Source organism: Rhinolophus sinicus, chromosome 14, assembly GCF_057876585.1.
Source record: "Rhinolophus sinicus isolate RSI-liver-muscle chromosome 14, RSI-T2T, whole genome shotgun sequence".
In the NCBI taxonomy this organism is placed as follows: Eukaryota; Metazoa; Chordata; class Mammalia; order Chiroptera; family Rhinolophidae; genus Rhinolophus; species Rhinolophus sinicus.
This window is the reverse complement of record NC_142514.1, coordinates 29,944,180-29,968,187: the sequence shown is the minus strand read 5'-3', so window position 1 is coordinate 29,968,187 and position 24,008 is coordinate 29,944,180. Positions and strand designations below refer to the sequence as shown.

Genomic DNA, 24,008 nt, shown 5'->3' with positions numbered 1-24,008 from the left:
CTCTTTAACTAGTACACCTATTCCACTGAGTAAATCTGGAACACTTGCCAACTCCTGGATCAATTCGTTACCAATGTTCTGGATCTGGGGATGGGCAAAGTGGATGCTGGGAACATTACTGTCAACTATAACCCTACATTCACTTTCAGTATCTTCGTGCTTTTTCTATTGAATTGAGTTAGCAAAGTCTTGGTTAAACCCAACTCCCCATCTGCGGGCTATTCTATTTCCCTAGTATACTTGTTTCCTGTTCAAGAAAACCGTTAGTCATGTGCTGCGTAACAGTTTTGATCAATGGCAGACCCCATATAAGACAGCTGGTCCCCTAAGATTGTAACAGAGCTTAATTTCCTGTAAGAAATGGACAGGTGGCTCAGGAGGGATTTTTCCTCTGACGGGAACACTATCTGTGGGGCTGGGCAATAGACCCCATCTCTCTCAGCACCTCGATTGTTTTTCTTAAAACTTTTAAGTTTTTCCAGGACCCATCAGCTCCAAGTCAAGTAGTTTCAAGGTAGTTGTGGAGGGCGCAGCTCACACTGGCCCATGTGGGTAATTGAACCGGCAACCCTGGTGGTACGAGCATCACGCTCTAACCAACTGAGCCAAAGGCCGCCCCGGCACCTCAGGTTACATTCCAGTCACTGAACTTTCCCAGGAGCCCGCTTCCCTAGCGCTACAGCCATCCAGATCTACCCTGATGGTCCTCAGAGTACACTGATGTAAATTCTTGGTGGAGGACCTCAGATCCTGTACCAGGACACAGGTCCACGGAACCTCCTTAGTGAGGTGGCACTGTCACTTTAATAAAAGGTTTCTGTGGTAGTGCGCAGCCAGCCTGTCCCTGTACTTTGGGAATATTTTCACGTTGTAATGATGTAAAGTATAGGTTAAGTTTGATCTCTGCCATCACTTCAATGCTAAAGAGCCCTTTGTGCCAGACGGGATCAATGAAACAAATTTCCAAAGTCAAAATACTGAGTCCCCAAGTTCTATATCCTCTCCATGTTAAACACCCCTTTTTAATACTGCAGTTCCTTAACTTGATCTCTGCTCCAACATGCAATCGCCAAAACCACATTGCTGTGACAATTCCGTTCTTTTATCCCTCCCATCTAAAATATTCCTTCTGACCCCAAGGCACCACCTTTCATTCCATCCTGACAGTCACTATTAAGGTGAGCTAGGTCATACCTAGCCAGTTTCTCCTTGGTACTTCCAACCAATCCAGCTTACCTCCCTGTTCATGGAACCGCTGACAGCTTTGATGTATTCCTGACCCTGCTGGAGAGCAGGGGGAGGGCTTGTGGGATAGTTATCACCAAGTCTACAGTCGTGTAATGTCCTAGGCCTTCATTCACCATGACTCACCCAGAGCAACTTGCAGTCCTACAAGCTCCTCAACAGTAAATGCCCTATACATACTGTATCTTTTCTGTTTAGATACAAATACTTACCATTGTTTACAGTTGCCTACAGTATTCTATACAACCTAGGCTGTTGTAAGGGAACTCTGATGTTTGTACAATGAAATCATCACCCACCCTTCTCAGAACGTATCTGTACCCGTTGTTAGCATCATCATACTGCACATCTTTCTCTTCAAATCTCCAACCTCTTCTAAGATCTATCAGTCTTTCAAGTTTATTGAATTGACATTGTCTCAACATCCATGAACATGAAAACTTCAAATTTTTTTTCAACCTTTGCTTCCTCCCAGACTTTGAAAATGTTAGTTCTAAATATATTTCCTTGATATTATCATGATGTACTTTTTACTAGCTAATATATGGAAGTTTTAGCCATTTACTAAGTTATCCATTAATTTGACTGTATTCTTGGTTTTTCTGTCACCAGTATCGATACATGACATATTCTTGCCAATTATTTTTCTTGCTGTACTGCCTAAGCCAACCAGTGCAATGGGCAACAGAAACCATGACAGCAAACATCCTCACCTTTTTCCTCACGTCTGATATGATATGGAAACTAATTCCTTACCACTCTCCCATGCTCTGTCCAGCCACATAGGTCTTCTTATATATTAGGTTGGTGCAAAAGTAATTGCGGTTTTGCATGTTAATTTTTTAAACGGCAATTACTTTTGCATCAACCTAATAGGAATACGAGGTATTCATAGTTAAGGATGGAGAACCAGGCTAAAGGCCTGTCAAAAATCTAAAAGGCAGAGTTGCCAGGTGAGGAAACCACTGCTGCTGCTGCCGCAAAGCAGCTTCCACCCTCCTAACCGAGTTGGCTTCTCCAAAGTCTCATGGGGGTGCATCTAAAAGGTGGACCATGTTCTAAACCTGCATCTTGCTTGCAAGAAAGATGAATGCATTCGCTGGGTGGTCTTACAGTCATAGGCTATCCAATCCTTACACAACATGAAAGAAGTGCTGGGCAAGACACAAGATAAAATACATAAGTAAATTTTGTGTGATAACACTGACAGAAACAATCACAAAAAAATGTCCACTGCACTCTTGCCAACACAAAATATCTCCCTAAAAGGCAGCTGATCCCAAATTTGGAAGGAGTTTCAAAGTGTTGACTGATAGTAGCCTTGCCTACTTAAATATTATTTTCCCACTTATTCACCAGTCCCCTAGAATGAAAGTACCAGTGCACTGCAATCTGTTCTGCAAATCCTGAGTACATTCTGAATAGGGAAGCACCACGTAGACTTACACAGCAACGCAGGGCTCTTGGACGTGCCACACTAGCCTGTACCCCCATCATCTTCCCCGACCACTCCAAAGCTAGTCAGGATGATTCAGAAGGTGTCTCTTCATAGCAGTCACTAATTAATTATTCCATAAAGTATGTCAAAGAGCATCTAACAAGACATTATAAAAATGGCTTAGGCTACAAGTAAATTGAGACCACAAAATTAATATCACTGACCTCCGAGTTCTTTAGCAGCCTTCTCAGGCATTGTATTATTTGTTGTTACCATCTCTTCTGACCACACAAAGGAGCTGAACATACCAGGCTCTGTGGCAGACATCAGGCAACTCTTAAAGTAAGTATCTTCAATTGGTAGGCTGAAATAACTCCCACAGGGACAGAAATAAGGGGCTTCCAGGGATTAGAATCTGGTTAAGTCTCTGCCTCCCAGCAAAAGTAACTTAATAAAAAGGAAAATGGCCAGATTATCCTAGTAAGTATTTTCTAATTTTTAGTACGAACCCACAGGTATGCCACTCAATGAAGGATTACACATTAAAAAACTTTCCTGGAGTAATTACCAGTGAGCATCATCTATTTTCAGATGGGTTAAATTTACACAAAGACAATTATTTAAGAGCTGAGAGTCCTATAAACCAGCTAAGGACTTATAAACTAAAATAGAACAAGACAAAAATTTACACAGACAATTATTTAAGACCTTTATTAACAGGTGCTTGCAGTTTGTTGACTTTTTTGAAAAAATCAAGTTGTAAACTTTTATTACAAATTAAAAATGAAGTTCTTAAAAATCTCAGCTTGACCAGATATGAAACAATTTAAAAACCTTTAAAGGTGTATTGAGAAAAAACAGGCTTTTTTTTTTTTTTATTAAAAAACACGTTTGTCATTACCAAAAAGAGACGTCTTTAGGTAAAAATAATAAAAATCCCATGCTGCATAGATAATGCAGATAGTTCTAGTTATCTGGTCAATGGGCAAAAAGCAAGCACTTAAGGTCTTTAGCTCCAATCTTTTATTTCTTATTGCTGGAATTTCATATTCATTTCTTCTTGGATGACTAAACTGCAAAAGAAAAAAAATATATTATCTTGTACAATTCACTGCAATGTTCTTTTAGTATACCAAACTGTTCTAGATCACATTAGCTAAGTAGGGAAGGCATTAACAAATCTCATATTGGTTTATCCTAAGACAGTGATTTACAACAGACGGGAGGACATTGCTTTGACAAGAATCGTTAACTTGTAGGTTCTGGATGATCTTTTGCCACGCAGAAAATAGTATAGGGGGGAAAAAACCCCAAAACATCACTGGCTAAAAGTGCTAATTCCAAAAATAGAACAATTACATGCCTCTCAGTATCAAGTAAAAAAGGAATTCCTTAATTTTGGAATCGATAATATGATGTCAAGCTCACCACTTTCCCTAAAGAGACTATATTGGTCATCATCATCTAGGTTTATCAATTCTATTAGTTATCCCACGTCTTTTTGAAAATGCAGAATAACACAATGTAATTAACATACTTCTTAGGACAAGGTTACCAAGACCCTCCTCAGCTTACTGGTGAAATCACAGAACGTCCAGAAAGTTCATAAAAAGCTCTAATATTCAACATACAATGTTAAGATAGGCCTCCAGCTGTTAGAACTGAGGTGGATAAAAGGCCAAGTATGGCTCTGATATATGTCATTACCAAAATGGGATATTTAGGTAATTTTAAGATTAATTTGGGAAGAAGTTATAAGTAAAAATGGCTTACTTGACCTCATGAACTGGGCTTTTTTCTCTTGCATTAATGAACACTACTCATGACTGCTCAGAGGCCAAAAGGCCATCTAAGTTACTTACCCGGATGATGGTAGAGATGGTAAGCCGGCATTTACTCAGCCCCGCCCTGCTCAGCCTCGGGAGCGGACGAATTCTCAGCTGGTGGATCGGCTGCTTTTGTCTCTTTGCCATCTTGTGGTTTAGGGTTTTCTGGGCGTCTGCGTCGGTAATTAAAGTTACGGCGGTACCGACGTTGAGGTGGCTGCTGACCTTGGGTCTCATCTCCTTGGTTTTCTTTATCTTCTTCATTGCCGTCCTCTCTAGGCTGTCTTTGGCGAGGAGGGCCCCTGGAATGAACATTGTTCAAACCTGCAGTGATGAAACCTTCTTTCTTTAACCCACCCCCCCGTGCTAACACACCATACCTGGTTTTTCTGTTTATCAAGTGGTCTGCAGGTAATTTAGCCAAAACAAAAGAGCAGACTTGATCTATATTTCATAAACTGAGTGAGGTGACTTTGTATAATGACTTGGAAGTATAAACTAAAAGATGAGCATTTAAAACTGGTTTATGGACTAGCAAACTTTTACCAATAGCATAATCCATTAGAAAATTAACCATGAAATGATTTTAAAAGTGGCACAATACCAACACTTTGTCATTTAGTAACACTTTTAAACGGGTAACCAGGTTTGGGGACAACTATTAACTTATATAATAGATGAACACTTGCTAAAAAGGTAGGAAATCCAACCAAAGATGCCCTCTTCATATAAATGAAAGTACACAGTCACTAGGGAAACGCATGAAATACCACTTCATATCCACTAAGACGGCCATAATCCAAGGGTCAAAAAATAACTAGTGTTGGTGAGGATGTGGAGAAATTAGAACCTCAGACACTGCTGACGGGACTATAAAATGGTATAACAGCTTTGGAAAGCAGCTTGGCAACTCCTCAAAATGTTAGTTACTATGCGACCCAGCAATTCCACTCCTAGGTCTATATCCAAGAGAATAGAATACTCACAATAAAGTTTTTAAAAAAGCAAACAACCCAATTGTCCATCAACTGATTAATGAAACAAAATGTGATACCCATACAATGGGGTGTAATTTGGCCATAAAAAAGAATCAAGTACTGATTGATACACACTGCAAATTGGATGCACTTTAAAAATAGGCTAAGTGAAAACAAGCTAGACATAAAAAGCCACATATTACATACTTCCATTTATATTAAATGTCTAAAATGGGCAAACGCAGACACAGAAAGTAGATTAACAGTAGCCGGCGGCTGGGGTAGAAGGAAATGGAGAGTGACTGCTAATTTTATGGGGGGGGGGGGGGGGGGGGAAGGGAGATGAAAAAATGCCTGGAATTAAGGAAGTTGTAATGGCTGCATAATTTGGTGACTAAAAGTTCAAGTGTTAACATTCCAGCAATTATCTTCAATGGCCTAAAATTAAAGATACCAGGATCAAAGATAGTATTAGAACTTAATCGCCAAGGAGAAGATACTATGATTTTTTTTGCTGGTGATTCTACATGTTGACAACAGTGATTTTTTCTTGGCCTCTCCCCCCATCCATATGAACAGCATCCCAGAAAGCCCTAGAAACACCAAGATTTTTGACTTAATTGGTCATCATGGGCTCCAATTCCCATTTAGATCTCTACATTCCATTTTCACCGTTAAGCCCCCAATCTCCCCTCCCCATGTTTTAGAACTCATGGTCTGTCTTGGCGAAATTGCTGTGGCTTTCCCCTGCAGCCACCAAGTGGCGGTTGTTCCACCCCTATTACTCTGGCTGGTAAGTCAATTCTCCCCATTTCTTTCTAAAACCCTAGCTTTCAAATCTTATGTTAGGCTATATGGTTCAATTTACTTTTCCTTTTTCTGCTGTACTCATCATGAAAACCCCAAATAATCTAGGCTTTTAGATTCTTTCCCTTCCATCTAGTTGTCTTCCACCTGGGTTTTCTCAATTTCAAGCATTCCAGTCTCCAATCACTCCCTATTTTCCCAGTTTCTCTCTTCTTGTTTTCCCATACTTTATTTCTACTAGGACCTATAACGCTATCACCTGTTCTGCCCCTAACTCTCCCCCTAATCTTTTCCCCTCCTCTTTACCCCCAATACGAAGTCACCAATTAACCATAATCAACCCCAACCCTACCATCTTCATTTGGATAAACAAACGCCAGACAAATCCAACTCTGCTCAATCTGAGCCTGCTGCTCAAAATGCTGGAAACACGCAACCATGACGGTTAACATTTTAAATGTGTGATCACTATTTGATTTCCTCTATTTCTCTTTTAGAGAAAATTTCACAATCTTTGTCCCAAATTCCCCAAACCTCCTCTTACTTCTCCTTTTGACTCCACTAACAAACCAATGCCCAAGTACTCTGGCTTCTTACACAAGAAACAGCCATGGTTCAGAGTAAAAGACCAACTTCTTACTTGTGGACAAAATCCAGTCCTAATTCATGTTTCAGCAGTCACTTTTAAGTCTTCTTCTATTCCATTTTTTTCAGTCTACAAATACACTGTTATTTCTCATAAGCAAAAATCCTTTCTTCACACTTTCTCCTTATTGCTACCTCATCTGTGTCTTTTTCAACAAAACTGCTAATACTTGTCTCAGATTTCTTTCAATTTTCTCTTGGACTTACACCACTCAGGATTTCTCCCCTAATTATAGGCAGCATATGTCATTTAACTACTCATTTGGGAGGGGGAATTAAATTCCTGGCTACACGTTTTGAATTCTCAAAGAAGCAAATCTTAAAGATATAATATAATGCAGTTTAAACTACTCTTTTACCTGTTCGAGGACAGAATATTTGAAATTCCATACCCTCACTACAGAAAAAAAACAAAACCCTGTATAAAATAGACCTCATTTATGCTAACTGTTTTTAACCAGTGCCAGCAAAAAAGATGCACAGAACACATTCTCAAAAATAACTGACTTCAGGTTCACCTCTTAGGTATCGGATGGAAGAAAATGTGATGTTACCAGAAAAATGATTCCAACAGACTGCAGGAGAAGCATGATGCCAAGTCCTAAAACATGGCTCAGGAAAAATTTTAATACAAACCGTACCTGCGGAATCGTGGTCTATAGCCTCGATACATATTCTGTCTCACTGGTCTACCTTGTTCTCCTGCACCCTGGTTGTCAGCACCCTGAAAAGACAATGGAAATTAAGCAGACTGGGTCAGCAACCAAGTAAAAACCCAACCAGAAAATGCAAAGTCTGAATACAGGAGTTAAGAATAAACAAAATCATCTCTAGTACTGTGATTATACTATAATTTAATCCTTTTGGTTGTTAAAAAAGTGCTTCCCATCATGATTAATGGCTCCAATATAAGGGAAGTCAGCAAGAACAAGCTTAAAATGCAGTACTGTCCAAAGTTACTACATGCTGTTGATCGTTTTACTTTTTGGTGAAACTTACCTCCATCACTTCTCCCTGCACTGGAGGGTTGGAATACTGTGGTCGACGCCCATAGGGTCTCCGCATGTAGTAAGGTGGGAACCGTCGCCTGCGGTAGGGCCGGCGCTGTTGGGCCTGGCCTTCGGGAGCGCTCTCCGATCCCTCATTCTTTTCCCCACTCTCACTGTTCTGGTAATTCTGCTGGTAATTGCGTGGAGGACCCCTGCGACGTGGATAGCGCCTATAATGGTTACGGTCTGCTGCATATTTACTGCCTTGCACTGGAACTCCACCAGGGCCTGTAACATTTGCTGCCTCCGCACCCTACAAAAGCCATCATATATTGACAGTGACCATAGGATTAAGTATACTTAACAAAATTTACACAAAGCAAATAAAAAAGAGTCTATGTGGCCAGGGGTGCATAGAAATGATTAAATATTAGCTCCTCACTGTTCTGAAGAGATTGCCCTCTAACTGCAGCCAGCACATTAGGCTTGATGCACTTGTTGTGTTCATGTAGTCACCGGACCCATCCATCCACATTAAAGCCACCATCCTAGTGGATGAGATCTCCAAAACATTTCCACACTGAAGTCAAACCTTTACACAAAAAGCATCCTCACCTTTTCTCCTTCAACAACATCAAACTCCACAGTCTCTCCATCTCCTACACTGCGAAGGTACTTCCTGGGGTTATTCTTCTTTATGGCAGTCTAGTAATATCACATTCCAAAAATAGATTAACAGGGGAGAATAATGTGCTTTTTCATTTAAAATGTACCAGAGTCAATATTATTTTAGCTTGGAGACACACTTAAAATTAACTTTAAATAAGACCAAACCATCAATAAATTAAGGAAAACAAGGACCAATGCTACCCCCAACCTCAACCAAAATACTCCAATCTTACAAGGCCCCAGCATTTTACCACTATTTTCCAAACTAAAACAAGTAATTTAACACAAGACACAATGTGTATATATTTTAAATGCTTTTAGCAAAAGCATTATATGTAGCTTTGAACAAAATGAGGATTTCCATCTATCCCCCAAAGACTGCACTTAGTAGAAGCTAGCCCCACATAGGGCCAGTTTAGATGACAGGCGAGTTTAGTTTTGCATGCTTCAAAGTTGACCAAACCAACTTTGTCCCTGTGCTACTATATCAAACTTAATTACAAATGTCAACCAAAATCCCTTCGTACCTATCTGTGATAATACTTCAATGGAAATGCAATACACGTGTTTAACTATGCCACTTTTGAAATTATCTGACTGCATGGGACAGTCGGTTATTGGCGCCCACAATATAAATCTCACATTTACTTTATTCTCCAGACTGCTACAACAAAGTAAAAGGGGAGAATAACACCTCACATTGTGCGTAATATCTACAAAGCTCTTTCACATATTTCCTATTCAATCTCATTATGACAGATGATGTGAGGTATTATCACTCCTTTTTTTTTAACAGATTAAAACAGGCTTTAAGAAATTAGGTGACTTGCCCAAGGTCACACCAAGAAGTAAGTGGCAGAGTGAGGACTTTTCTAAATCCAGGTCTTGGGACTCCAAATCCCATGTTCATTCTACTACCTCACAGCAGTATCCATTACAGGATCACTCATGCATTTCCATTCCAAAGGAGGCAGGACAACCAACAATCTGAAGCTGATTAAACAAAGTTGCCCAGAACTGCAGTCTCCTTGATACACCACCAAGACCTGAGCAGCCAAAGTCCCCAAGAAACAACTAGATGTTGAAACCACTTCCAAAATAAAGAGGAAAGCATATTGGTGAAACCCCATAGGTCAGTACAAGTGGGTGACACATACTCAGCCAAATAATTGATCTCATCTGTCATCTAAACTGTCACAAAGTTTTCATACCTTTTCACATATAGCTAAGTCTAAATTACCTGCAGTCATAGGGGATAGCATAAGTATGGATAATTAAAATCCCCACACTCGAGTTCAGTCAGCATCTTCAACCCCCTCCCCAATCTCCCCAAACCCTTCCTTTAGTGTTGCTAATAGGCAGCAAGACTGACAGGCTTTGCTGTCTTTTGTTCCTAAGTCTGCATATTCCTTTGAACACAAAGAAGGGAGATAAGGAATGCATGAGAGTGGGCATTCAATTTTATAAAAGAAACATGTTTTAAAACAACGTTTTGTCTGAGCAGTCCTGTACTTATGTTTAGAATGTAAATGTTTCCACACTTACATCTGACCCTCGATTACCCGGTAGGGTTTTGGGTGTACTGGAAACTGACCTACCCTCCCTCTTGATTGCCAGTGAATGCTGTGTATGACACTTCAAGAGAGCTACAAAGCACCAACCTAAGATAGCCCTTCTTAAGTGGTATGCTGCCATCCAAGTTCACAAAGGCCTGAAAAAACGTGTGTTTGGAAATTGACTTTAGTCTTTTGATGTCTGGATTACAGTAAAAAAAAAAAAAGTGGCTAAAAAGTTCTTAAGAGTGATTTTCAAATACAAGCTGACAATATTTCAATAGTCTTCGTAAAATAAACCACATAAGTATACATATACATATACCCCACCCACTGCACACCTGTCAGGATAACTAAATCCAATGGAGCCTGTGACATAATGTACGGGACACTAAAATAGTGTTCACTGTGCAGTGGCTCACTTTAACAATAAAATCTTTAATGCTCAAGCATTTTTCAAAATAGTGTCCTCATACGATACTTGAGAAAAGTTCAGCATGTAGAACCTACCCTATTTTTTCCCCCTCAAAACACTGAAGTCAATCTAAAAATTATCGGAGTAATTGCCAACTTTGCCACACCGCCTTTTCATTTAACTTTAAATTAGTGAGGACTTCTAAATTTTCCAAGCCAGCCAAAATTCTCCAAAGGTAAAAATATACCTGACCCATTCAAAGTGCTTTAGAATAAATAGAAGGACCTATGTTACTTTGCTAGTTTTCTAGCATTCACTTCAAATTAGTATCTTGCAGCTTTGCACTATCTCCCCCATGATTACTGTAATCTATCCTTACCACAAAGGTAAACCTAACCGCATCTGAAAACATCTTCGAGTTTCTGTGTATTTTTGGCAGCGTTACTAGTTCAAATTCAGGTTAATGGAAATCTTTCACTCATCTGAAATTAGGTTTGAAAATTTACTGTAATGACTTAAGTGATTCAATATTTTAAAAAGCTACAACTATTAACAAAAATACCAACAGGAAACAGCTATCTTAATTTAGCAACCTACCAATACAATGTTTCAATGTATATATTTATGCAGCCACCACTCTTGTAGGAATTAAGTAACTTGCTTGGTGGTTGGACTCAGCAAGCAACCTTTTTGTAAGGAACAAAAGATGGGGAAAACATCCCTTTTTCTTCCCCAAAACCTTGAGCTGAAAGTATCAATGTCCACATACACTCACCTGGTGTACAAATACGTCTTCCTTGGTGTCATTCCTGCAAGACAGGGAATCAAGTTGAACAGGTTAGAAAATGAAATACATTTCATGTTGCCAAAGATTAAGAACCCTCTGGGTCATTGTATGCATCTCCCTCTATTTTTCCTACTCTTAGACTTTCTGGCTGCCAACCAGCCATTAGGAAACTTGAAAAATCGAAACAAAGAAAACAAAGCTAGTAAAAGCCACTACAATTTCTGCTTTAAAGACTAAGCAGTCGCCAACAGTTGTTAACCTCACCACCTATAGAACGATAAAACAAAATTTAAGAAACCAGTGACCTACTAAGCCATTAAGAGGGTAAGTGACCAGCAACATCTACTGTCACGCCTTGTCCTACTAAATATCACCACTGTTCCAGCACACCCCACTCTTACCTCTAGAGCACGGTAGGAGACCACAAATATTTCCTTCCATATTACTAGCTTTCTTCTTTCTTTCTTCATCCTCAATCATTTCCTCTTCACTATTTCCAATGCCCAACTCTCCTTGAGGTCATAAAAATGACCACTAAAACCCCCACAGAACGCACACCAGGAGTGAGTTCTAATGTAAACTATGATGTGAACTATAGCTGATAATAATGTGTCCATGTAGATTAATAAACTGTAACAAAGTATCACTTTGCAGCAGGATAGTGGGGGACTTCATGCACGTATGCTATGGGGTATATGGGAACTGTTTTCTGCTCAATATTGTCATGAACCTAAAACTGATCTTAAAAATAAAGTACTAATTTTTTTTTTAAAGACCACAGTGAAGTGCAAACATGGACACCACCAACAGGCACCCACATCATTCATTTGGCAAGCATTATACTGGAAAACTAAGGTGAAGATGAACAAGCCTTTTTTCACTAGCACACACAACCCCGTCACTTCGTATTAGACACCATTTTACATCAATCCTTACTCTAGTCAAACTGTTGATAAATATAGTTGCAGTATTTACTCCAGAACTTTAAAAGTAGTTGTTAACGAAGGCAACATTTACCCTAGGTCTTAAAAAGGAGTTTACTAGAAAATGAGAAAGATGTTCCAGGTAGAGAAGGCCATGGACATGGGTAGAACCAGCAACCAACCAGTAAATTCAACGCAAGCTGAATTCAAACTGGCTGGAGCATAAGCAATAAGGCTGTGTGGGAGGATAAAGAACAGGTGCTAAATCATCATGCAGGTAGAGGAGCCAGCAAAGGCTTTAAGTTGAACTAGAATGTGACACCACAGATTTATTGGATATTAAAATCTAGTGGCTGCTATTATGGCAAGTTTGACACCAAGAGTGTCCAGTTAGTTAGAAAAAGCTACTCCAGAAGTCCAAACCAGGACTGTGTATGACAGTATATGTGGTATCTGCCTTGAGGTAAAATGGGAAAAACTGTAGATAAATGGATGTTAGATGGGAGGGGGGAAGTAGAGAATGTTTTGAGTTTTTAACTTGGAGATTGGGGTAAAGGTGATGGTACTATATAAGCAAGAACCACTGGAAGAGAAATAGATTTCCAGACCTTTATAATGACTTCCTCCACCCTCTTCATGCTGTTAGTGTATCAGAGTGCGAAAGGGCTCAATAGTAGTTCTAGTGTTTAATGCCAGAAGGAACAAAGGTTACATATGAACTAGACTAGCTAACTGTGGGCTCCTTGCTGATCCATGGAGAAATGCATGCACCAAATACATACAGCTTGTATCATAACATGAGAATATTTAAATTTACGGGAACAGGACAATTTTGAATCTTCAGAACAAAAACACACACAAACCCAAGAACACTACAAAGCTACTCAAGACATGTGATTGAAAACTGACCTTACAAGCTAGGTGAGTATTAGGTGCACCTAGGGAATTAATGGCTGGTTATAATGTCCATCTGTCAAATAGGCATCACACAAACAGTTCCACAGCCATCACTAGTTTTCATCTCCAACACGATTTAATTTCAAGCCCTAAGGTTCTAAGGGGACAGAAAATTGGTAATTTAGAAAATTGGTAGAGAAAAATAGGAAAGGTGGGCCAAATCTAGAACAGTGAGTCTCAACAGTCCTAACCACCACAGGGCCTTTCAAGTTCTTCTAACTGAGCTGAAAACTAAGTATTTACATATCAAAAACACACACTGCAATAAAAAGAAATAAAAGTAGTTATCTATGAATTTTATTTCAGGGTTGTAAAAGGAGTATTAGAAAAATTTACCAAAACCACGTATCTAGTCAGGACAATCCTCTTGAAAATAATACCAAGTAGGCAATACACAAGATAACGTCATCCCCTGGAAACCAGTTAAGGGAGATGTTCTGTGGGCCTGTAGATAAAGACAGCCCTCTGCACCTGCAGCTTCCATATCCATGGATCCAACTAATCGTGGACAAAAAATATTCAGGGGAAAAAAAGTATTCAAGTTGTTGCTGATGTGTATGTACAATGTGCTTAGCCTACAGAGGTTGTCTATACTGAACACATACAGGCATTTTTCTTCTATTATCTAAACACACAGGATAACAACTATTTGCATAGCATTTATGTTGTGCAGTCATGTGTTGATTAACAATGGGGATAATTTCTGAGAAATGCATCATCAGGTGATTTTGCCACAGTGGAAACAGAGAGTACACTTACACAAACCCAGGCTACAAACATGTACAACATATTACCGTGCAGGCAACTGAAACACAATGGTGGTAATTATCTGTGTATCTAAACACAGAAAAGGTACAATAAAAATACAGTGTAAAAAGATTTTGAAAAAAATGCTATACCTGGGTAGGGCGCTTACCATGAACGGAGCTTTTAGCACTGGAAGTTGCTCTGGGTGAGTTGGTGAGTGAATGTGAAGGCCCCTGGACATTACCGCACACTACTCAGACTCCATAAACACTCAACACTTAAGCGACACTAATTAAAAATGTTTTCTTCAAGAATTAACAGCTCACTGTAACCTTCTTACTTGACTATATAAACTTTTCTATACAAAAATGTTTTCTTTATATCCGTATTTCATAAGCTTTAAAATTTTATTACACAGGGTCAGGATCAATAATATTACTGCCTTCTATCTCCACATCTTGTCCCATTGGAAGGAAGGTCTTCATGGGAAATAACATGCATGGAGCTGTCATCTCATGATAACAATACCTTCTGAAGGACCTGCCTGAGGCTCTTCTTGAGAAGGTTGTCATTCTTCAGAAATATGTGGGTTTTCTTTTTTTTCATCAGAGTTGCTTATAAGCAGACAATGCACCATGAACATTTCTATTAATGAAAACCTTTCGGTGTTTGGGGGTAGGCATATTTTCAAACTTTTAAAGGAGCTTGTTGTGGTCTGCAAAAGCTTCTGCTAAACCCTTCACTAAATTTTCTTGGGGGTTCTTTTTTACCTACTGCAGGATTCTTCGCTTGCCTATTCTGTTATTTGTTCCTGTTCCAACAACTCCTCATTAATCAATTTCTCAGGAATCACACCTAGAAGCTGCTCAGTGTCATCTTCATCCACACCCATGTTCAAGTTGTTGGCCATCTCAACCAGTCTAGTTGATTTTTGTAACTTTCGTGCTAAGACATTGCAACAGCTACGACACCAGGCGATAGGAATTTTCCAGCTCCATTATAAAGTTATGAGTCCACTGTTTTACCAAGTTTCCCAGAAAATAAGACCCGGTCTTTATATTAATTTTTTGCTCCAAAAGACGCATTAGGGTTGATGGTCTGTCTAGGTCTTATTTTCGGGGAAACAGTATATGCAGTCTATCCATCTATATGGCACATGACTGCATTAGGTGCTATAGGTAATCTAGAGATGATTTGAAGTATTGGGAGGATGTACATAGGTTATATGCAAACACCACTCCATTTACATATGGGACTTAAAAGCATCCTCAGATTTTGGTATTACAGGGAGTCCTGGAACCAATCCCCCGTGGATAGTAAGGGACGACTGTACGTAGAAACCAATACAGGTTCATAAATGATGTCATGCCAGACAATACAGTACTCATTTATTCTTTTGCCACTAAACCAGCCTACTAAAAAATACAGTAGCCACCCCTATCCATGGTTTCCCTTTGTGCAGTCTGAAAATATTAAATGGAAAATTCCAGAAATAATTCGTAATTTTAAATTGCGTGCTGTTCTAAGTAGTGTGATGCAATCATATGCCATCCCACCTGGGGAATCCCCCCTTTCTGTCCAGCATATCCACACTGTATATACTACCCATTAGTTACTTAGTAGTCGTCTGGGTTACCCGATACACTGCTGTGGTATCACAGTGCTTGTGTTCATGTAATTCTTATTCTACATAATAATGGCCCCAAAGTGCAAGAATAGCAATCCTGGCAATTCAGATATGCCAAAGAGAAGCCATCAAATGCCTCTTAAGTGAAAAGGTATGTTTGTATAGTGAAAAACATAGTATACGTAGGGTTTGATACTATCTGCGATTTTAGGCACCCACAGGGGATGGGATAACTGTATCATGGCTAAAGTGTATCTGGATTTTAGGAAGAAATTTGACAGCAACAAATTCAGTATTGGCCAAGATAGAATACTATGGTTTGGAAGCATTAAATCAGTACAGCTGCAACTTGTTAAATGACTACCCAGAAATTCATAGCACTGCTAACAGGAAACCTGATTTTTAGTCCCCATTCTACTATTAACAGCTGCATAACCTTAGAAAGCTGCCTCCTCCTCACTGCATCTTTTTCTTCACCTGCAAAATAGGAAAACTAAACCAGACACATAACAGCACACGTTACTAAGGGTTTACATCCCAGACACTGTGCCAAGCGCTTTAACTAGTATTATCACCTGATCCTCACAATGCTGAGGGAGGTGCTGTTATCCACCCCCTTGCCACAAATGAAGAAAATGAAGCATGTGGTCATCTGCTCACAGCAGGATGTGAGCCCTCAAGCCTCGGTCTTCACTATGTTGAGAACTCCAAAAGGACCAGTTTGGAAATCCTTACACTTTAGCTTTAGAGGCAGGTTACAGCATATGGTTTCTCCAATTTGGGGGGAGGACAATGACAACTAACAAGCACTCCTACACCCTCACCTGCAATAGTTTTTCCATGTAATTAAACCATGACTCTGCTACACACACACCCTTTAAAAACGTAAAAATGCTTTTCAGCTCACAAGCTACACAAAAACAGCTGTGAGTGGTCGTTTGTTGACCCCTGATCTATATTAATACCGGAAAAAATGCATGCCATGGCCACCAGAGATCTTACTGAAGAGTGAAAAGCAGCAATTAAAATAAGATGACCAAAATGGCTAATGAAGAAACACATTTTAACCTGTAGCTATCACTGATGTAATGAGAAGGGAATGCAGGTCTCCCCAGCATTGCACCTTACCTTTTGTGGTATAGCCTGAGAACCGAGACACACACTTCTGCCTTTATCATACTTTACTGAGGGCGCAAGGTTACAGACAGAGCCAACTAGTTTATGAGCTCCTTCCCACTGGTGGCAAGCAAGTCATTGAGGACAAGAGGCTATCATTCTTTCATCTAGCCCCCCCCACACTATAGGAACATGGTAGGTGTTCAAAACTTTTTAAAAATATTTGAGTGCCTACTGTTCACTTAATACTAGCCAGCTTTTCAAATTAAAATGTAATTACTGCCACTTTTTACTTTTGTAAATTCTATTCTTGCATATTATTCCATCCTATTAGTTCTTCTGTCACAAACCACTGGGCCTATATATAATGAAAGGATAGGAAATCCAAAGGTCTCATTCATTCCTTTAATAGAGTTGAGTATTTACTTGTGCTAGCCAGCCAGGCACTGTGCTAAGTGCCAGAAATAAAAATAAGACATGGCCTATCCTTAAGGATTTCAATCTAGAAGGCTACTACTATTCAATCCAATGTAGCAGTTGAATTGCGAAATATGATTTTCTGCATATTATATTAAGTCATACTAGTCAGATACACAGAGCAAGCAGTACATAGAGCACAGTGGTTCCGAGTTCCTTACTAGAACCAATGGTGCCAAAGCTGGAATATTGGCTATTCCTTTCCTAACTACACTAAGGCAAGTTGCCTTAATTTGTAAAGTGGGGACTATACACTATTAAATGTTTGCTAAATATCATTTTTTAAAAACCTAGTGAAGGACAGACACACTATAACCAAACCTAAGTCCCTCCATATTGCTGTCACTTGAAATAATTATGTCACTTGCAGTACAGTTTGTAGAACTGCTATCCAATAGAAATTAAAATAGTATTCATTCAGTACATGACATAGTACTGACCTCAACAAAAAGGAACCACACAGATATCAAGAGGCTGAAGAAGAAAAAGGGATACCATTTTAAGTTAGCAGACTGCTAAGGAAAAAGAAATCCTGCTGGGATTTAAAGAAAATAGAACCCTCTTCAACAGTTCCTAAGGTAGCACGACGAAGGCAAAAACACGTAGCCATCACTAAACTATACTACTAAAATCTACCCAGATTTCAAAAAGGACGATAACCTAAAATTTTAGGAAAACTTTTTTTTGCTAATCCGCAACACTACCTTAAATGAGACCTACCATACAAGCTTATCCAGCCCAAACCAAATACTCTTACGCTATTATCTTACTGCAGATTATCACACGAAGCCATTTTAACAGCTTGATTTGCCCAAATACATGAAATTAATTTATGATCCATTGGTTATAAAAGCTCCAGGATTTATCAACTATATGTCCCATAACCCAAAGTATCCAAACACCAATTTCTAAGTCCTGCAGATGGCTCTAAGATCACAAACCGCACTTATCATTTTATTTGTTCTCTATTAAAACACTCTGCACACCTAGCAGGCACACTCCTATTTCACACATTATTTTCTACCATTGTTCCTGCTTTATGTGAGCTAGATTGTAGATGCTTCCAAGGGCTGAGAATGGAGGGTAGGAAACCCAGCAATTACAGTTCCAGCACTAGGAGGAAAACATAAGGTGAATACACTAACTCTCTATTCTAGATTTTAAGATGAAAAGATCTTACTGATCACTGACTTGGCGAATGAACGCTGGACGACTTCTGCAACTTCAGATCATGGCTAACACATAACCAGCACCAGCACCGCCAAAGACGTAACCTCACAGCCATGACCAAGTATTTCTGTAAAGGGGTAGCTAAGCTGTTCCCCTGGTAGGCTTCCTATACATCTTCCTAGATGATCGGTAATAAACTCAAATGCATATACAGAAGCCAGGCAGGAGGGCAAATCAATAGGAGAAAACTAAACCTGACAGACTGATAAAGAGACTATATGCTCCACTTATAGGTGGTGATAATATTCATAGCCAGCTGAATTTTTATTTATATGGGACTATATGCCCTAAAGCTAAAATTCAGGTCTTAAAAAATAAATTAATTAAAAACCTGGGTATTTTTGGTGTTACCTCCTGAATTTTTAAATGTCAGTAATTAATTCCAATTCTTTTTAAGACACTATTACTGGTCCAAACAAAACACCGAGGGGAAGATTTTGCTACTAAGTCACCAGTTTGCGACCTCTGCTTATTCAATTCTCTTGGCTCCAAATTCCTTACCTACCCACAAAACTTAGAATGATTAATTAATTTAGCATTTTAAATACTCTGGAGAACAGAAAAGTATTCCTGTTCTGATCAAAAGATGCATGCCTCATTGAAAAATAAATTGTTACTGACTTATGCCCACCTTTTTAGTTTGGTGAGCATGGATTAATCCACAACAGCTGGAAGCAAAAGACAAAACCAGGTTTAAAAAAGCAGAGATTCAAATCCTGAAACCATTGACCTCTGTGGCATCCTTCATGTATCATCCTTCAATGGTACTTTCAACAGTTTTGAATGAAGTTTTTCATAGTAAAATGCAAAATAACTTTTAGGGGCTAATAAACCCTTCTAGTCACATAATCCAATTATTATTTTGCAGATTCAGCACACAAAGAATAACAATGAATTTCTCAGAATTCCTAGATTTCACAGCCTAACAAAATAAAGTAAAAAATTTTGCTGTTTAAAAAAAGCTCTCTTATTTACCACCTTTTATACAATTAAGATAAGGAAAAAACCCTTTAAATAGTAATTCTAACAAAGCTGTACCAATGATTATAATACACAATAATTTAGACTGACATAAATGTTTACAATGAAAATACATTTCTTTAAAGGCAAAAAAATTACATAAAAGCCTTTTATTTTAATTATAAAAATCTTAAGAACCTAGAACATATAATCATAGAACCCAAGAGATGCACGGCAATAATCCCAAACACTGCACCTACTCCTTTATAGACAAAAGCACGTGGTGTCGTGTGTGTCAACCCCGCCCCCCCAAGGTGTCTCCAGCCTTAGCTATATAGAGAACCCTGAACTGCTAACTCCCAGAAATATAGGTCTTTAAGACATTTAAGGCAAAACCCTCCTGGACGTAACTGCAGTCAGATTTTAGTGTCTTTCTCAAAAGTCAGAATCATTGAAATGACCACTTTAGAAATATAAAGCACGTTTGAACCAGTTAATTTGACAAAATAGTTGAGGTCTGTCTGGACAGTCCAAACAAAGGATCATAAAAAGCCAATTTACATTTAATTTGTCCTGGAAGATGACCAGTTGAGTTGATTGCAAGTCAGAACAGAGATATTCAAGTAATGACATCGCATAAAAATTTTGAGTATGTAAAGAACTACTCTTTCATCTTGGGTTATCAATTGTCCACTTCAAAAATATCACAACCTATGTCCATTTAACAAAATACAGCAAGAGAGAAGGCACATGCTACAATTTTTAAAGCACACACAGACTACGGTTCTAACCACTGAAAAAGCTGCAAATTACATTCCTTCCTACCCGAGATATCCTATGATTACATTGTGTCAAGGTTAAAAGCAATGTTTTTCAAGGTATGATCCACAAGCCATGACCACCTGACATTCTTGTTAAAAATGTACCCCAGATCACCCCAATGAATCCAAGCCAGGAAAGAAGAGCTGAAGAATTTGCATTTTAACACCCTTCCAAAGTTAAGCACACTTCAATTCAAAAACCACTATTTTAAGGGTTAAGCCAGTTAGATGGAAATACTAACTTAAATGCTAACAAATTCAGAGCTCAATCAACTAAAAAGCGTTCAAATACAAGCACCAAAGCATTCCCTTCCTCACTAGTAGTAACCCATCATCAAAAAACTGATGGAAAGTGTAGCCTTGGCCTGTCAGGAAGGCAGACAGTGTAAGAACAGATGGCAAATTCCTGAAGATTTTGGAAGAAACAAAATGTTCCCCCCCAACTGCAAATATTGTAAAAACAGACCATCAGATGCTTACAATCTCTTTTGCCCCCCCTACAATAAACGGGTTTTCAAACAATTATGTCTCTCTTTAAGCTTGAGGTTGCCCATTTAATTTCCCTGCAGTAGTGTCCATTTCACATTCGGTATTACTTCTTACTTGTTATGTGTTCTTTTAAACCTCTAGTTGTTTAATACCTTCTAAAGTAAGAATGTAAGAAAACGCTGAGATGACCGTTATCACACCTGTAAGGCCAATATTACCATTAGCATGCACAGTGCCTCTACACCCATGCAACTGCACTACTAGCCTTGGCAGCCATCTTGAAAATGATGCCCGGCTCACAAGGGAGACCACCACGAAGAGTCCTGTGAATACACTGCACCTTACCATCACTATTATAAACAACTCCACGCGTTAATCCTAAAAACTGCAGTCTGTCACTTTGCCTTCCAATACGAAGAACAATGTCATCACGGATCTATATGCCATCAATGGGTCACATTTTAAATACCAATTTCAACAACGTGTAAGATGGCAAGGATAAAAATGTGGTGGGCACCGAGTCTCACAGCATCACACTAGAGCTTAGTTTTCTCAGTCTGCCCTGTTAGAGGAGACGGCTCGCTTAATCCGCACGCCTTTTACATTGCTTTGTACCATAACAAGCCTTTTACGTTAGCTTCAGATCAATATTTAGATGCAAAACAAAGACAATCTCTAGATGCACTAATTTCTTCAGTCATCCAGGAAAACAAAAACCCACTACCACACCAGAGGGAGCAACCGACGCATGCTTCAACAATCCCAAGTCCGCAAAGCCTGCAGCTGCGAGCGGAACGTGCAAGAGGTAGGACGGTCAGCTCACCTGTTGATGAAACCATATCCGTTTCTTACATTGAACCATTTTACTGTTCCCAAAACCTTCGTTGCTGGAAGGAGAAAAAAAAAACTCACAATTACCAGACATCCTTTTTTAAAACCGCCACGCTTCAGCATCCGGTCCCTCGAGCGTTTCCCCGCCGCCACCTGACAGCCTTTTTCTTCAGAGCCAGCTCGCCTGGCCACGCTCCGGCCCCCACCGCGCCTCCGCGGTCCACGTGGGTGAGCTCAAGGCACCAGGGCCAGGGTCGCAGGCCCAAGCTGGGTGCGCGCGTAGACAGCCGGCGGCGGGCGCGGCAGCCGGGCGGAGAGCACGTGAGGGAAGGGGAAGCAGCCCAGCCCACTCCGGCCTGCGTAGGCGACTCGCCGCGCCCTCAGGGTACACGCGGAAGGGAGAGGGTGGGGGAACGAAACAACGGCGTGCGGGCCCGGGCGCACGCGGCCAGCGGGGAGGGGAAAGACCCTGCTGCACACGCGGTCAACTACGCGCGGCTGCACGGGGGGAGGGGCGCGCGGCTGCGCGGGGTCCACAGGGGCGCGGGAGCTGGCGCGTGCGCGCCTGCCGGGCACGCGAGCCGGCGTCCGCGAAGGCGCGGGCCTGGGGGAGGGGCAGCCGCGCCGCCGAGTCGGTCCCCGCCGGCCGCGCGCCCGCCGGCTCGCCCCGCTTCGGGTAACGGTTCCACCGCCAGGCTTTCCTACGGCCCAACCCCCGCCCCTTTCCGGCCCTTACCGATGACCTTCTTGTCCCCGCCGGCAGGCGCCGCCGATGTAAGGCCGCCCGGGCCGCCGCTCCCTGCGCCGCTGCCCGTGGTGCCGGGCTTGGTGTCGGCAGCGCTGAGGGCGGGGGCGGCGGGGGGGGCGGCGGGCGGCTGCTGGGTCTCGGCCTCGCTGCTCATGATTGCGGTGATGGTGACTGGGGCCGGCTGCGGCAGCTGCGGCTCCTCCCGGGGTGTGATGGTAACTAGGCCGGCGGCGGCGGTGGGGCTGCTCAGGGCTCTCTGGGGTCCGCTCTCCGCTCCCGCTACCGATCGAACTAGCGAGAATGGCGGGACGGGCGGGATAAGCCTTGAGATCGACCCGCCCTAAGCATCGCTCACTGGCCAGGAGTGCTGTCAATCTTGCCACCTGACCCCAATTGCTGACTTCTATTGGCTAATACTTTATCACTCCTGCACTTTCATTGGCTCTTAGGCGGCTAATTTGGCCGACCTACAACCGTTCCTGCCTCCGCCGCCGCCGCCATAGAGACCGGAACTAGAATTAGAGTAGAGTCGCCACGAGAACCATAGAGTACCGAGAGGACGGGCAGAGAGAACGTGACTTTCACTACGCTGCAGCCTGGGCAGGCGGGCCATACATCCAGGATTGTATCCTGGTGGTAGGAAAGGCACGGCCAAACGCTTGAGCCAGGATTACCCGGCCGGAACCGGGAGCTTGAAAGGGGCCCCGTCGACACCTTAGCTCCATGTGGAAAGAAGGCCTCCCTCCCTTCCTGCTCCAAATATGGTCCTTGTGACCTCAGGCAGTTACTGTGGATAGAGCCTGCATTCTACAATGGCCGTGCTACTCGCGGCACAGCCGAGTGTTTCTGGACCAGACTTAAACGTATGCATTCAAGGAGTGTCCGTTTTCGGCGGAGCGGTCATCTTCGAGGGACCACGCAGGCTTCTCAGGCTGCCCCTGCTCAGCATTTTTAGGACGGAGGGCGGGGGCGTACTCCATGGGGACCTGTCTTCCCATCCATATTACCAAGCATGTAAGAATTGTCTTGTTAAATATTCAGGTCTTTTTCTATTGGCCGCAAATCAGATTTAATCTCAAATCACGTTTATTGAGCAAGCTAGGCATTTTTCTTGCGTTTTATTCTAACAGTCACGTGAAATAAGGATTACTATCCATGTTTCACAAACGATCTATACTTGAGGCTGCCACATGCTGTAGCTGAAGTCCTTCATTCGTTGTTTAGTAAGCGTCTACTATCTGCTGGGAATGGACTAGTGCACCAGATTCTGCCTTAAATTCAGTCTGGGGATGAAAGCAGAAATTTAAACTCGCAACACCACAGCGTTGCAAAAGCACAAAGCAATTTGGGAGTAAAGGTAGAAGAAGGCGGAGTGCTGACTCCAGGCACGTGGAAGTTTATGCAAAGGCCGAGAGACAAGAGATGGGGTCTGGGGGAAATGCAAGTAACGTAGTCCAGTAAGACTAGAATGAAGACATTGTGTTATAGAGGTAGGCTGGGTCAAACTGGGATTTTATTTGAAATTTATCCTAAGGGCAATAGTGATAAGGGTAATTTAGAGTTGTAAGTAGGGAGTGTCATAATTTTTTTAATGGCTGCTGAGTGGAGAATGGGTTGTAGGGGGGCAAAAATGGAAGTCGTAGGGAAAACAGGCTAGTGCAACAGTCCTTAACCCTACCAGTATCATCTAGGCCTGTCAATTCCACTTCCTAAAGGCATCAGTGAATCAGT

The 24,008-nt window shown here is 41.1% G+C and overlaps 1 protein-coding gene across 2 annotated transcripts; it reads right to left on the bottom strand.

Annotated features, from left to right (window-relative positions):
• Positions 1-3,379: 3,379 nt before the first annotated feature.
• On the bottom strand, positions 3,380-22,580 carry YBX1 (Y-box binding protein 1). Of its 2 annotated transcripts, XM_074334539.2 has the most exons (8): positions 22,266-22,579; positions 21,522-21,585; positions 11,340-11,373; positions 8,543-8,632; positions 7,938-8,240; positions 7,580-7,662; positions 4,546-4,811; positions 3,380-3,756 (listed from the first exon to the last, which is right to left on the bottom strand). In XM_074334539.2, the coding sequence occupies exons 1-7, from the start codon at positions 22,429-22,431 to the stop codon at positions 4,577-4,579; spliced, it is 975 nt and encodes a 324-aa protein (XP_074190640.1). In that variant the 5' UTR covers positions 22,432-22,579; the 3' UTR covers positions 3,380-3,756; positions 4,546-4,576. The 2 variants fall into 2 exon arrangements, with proteins under 2 accessions (XP_074190640.1, XP_074190641.1); XM_074334540.2 differs by lacking the exon at positions 8,543-8,632 and having other exon boundaries at positions 22,266-22,580.
• Positions 22,581-24,008: the final 1,428 nt, after the last annotated feature.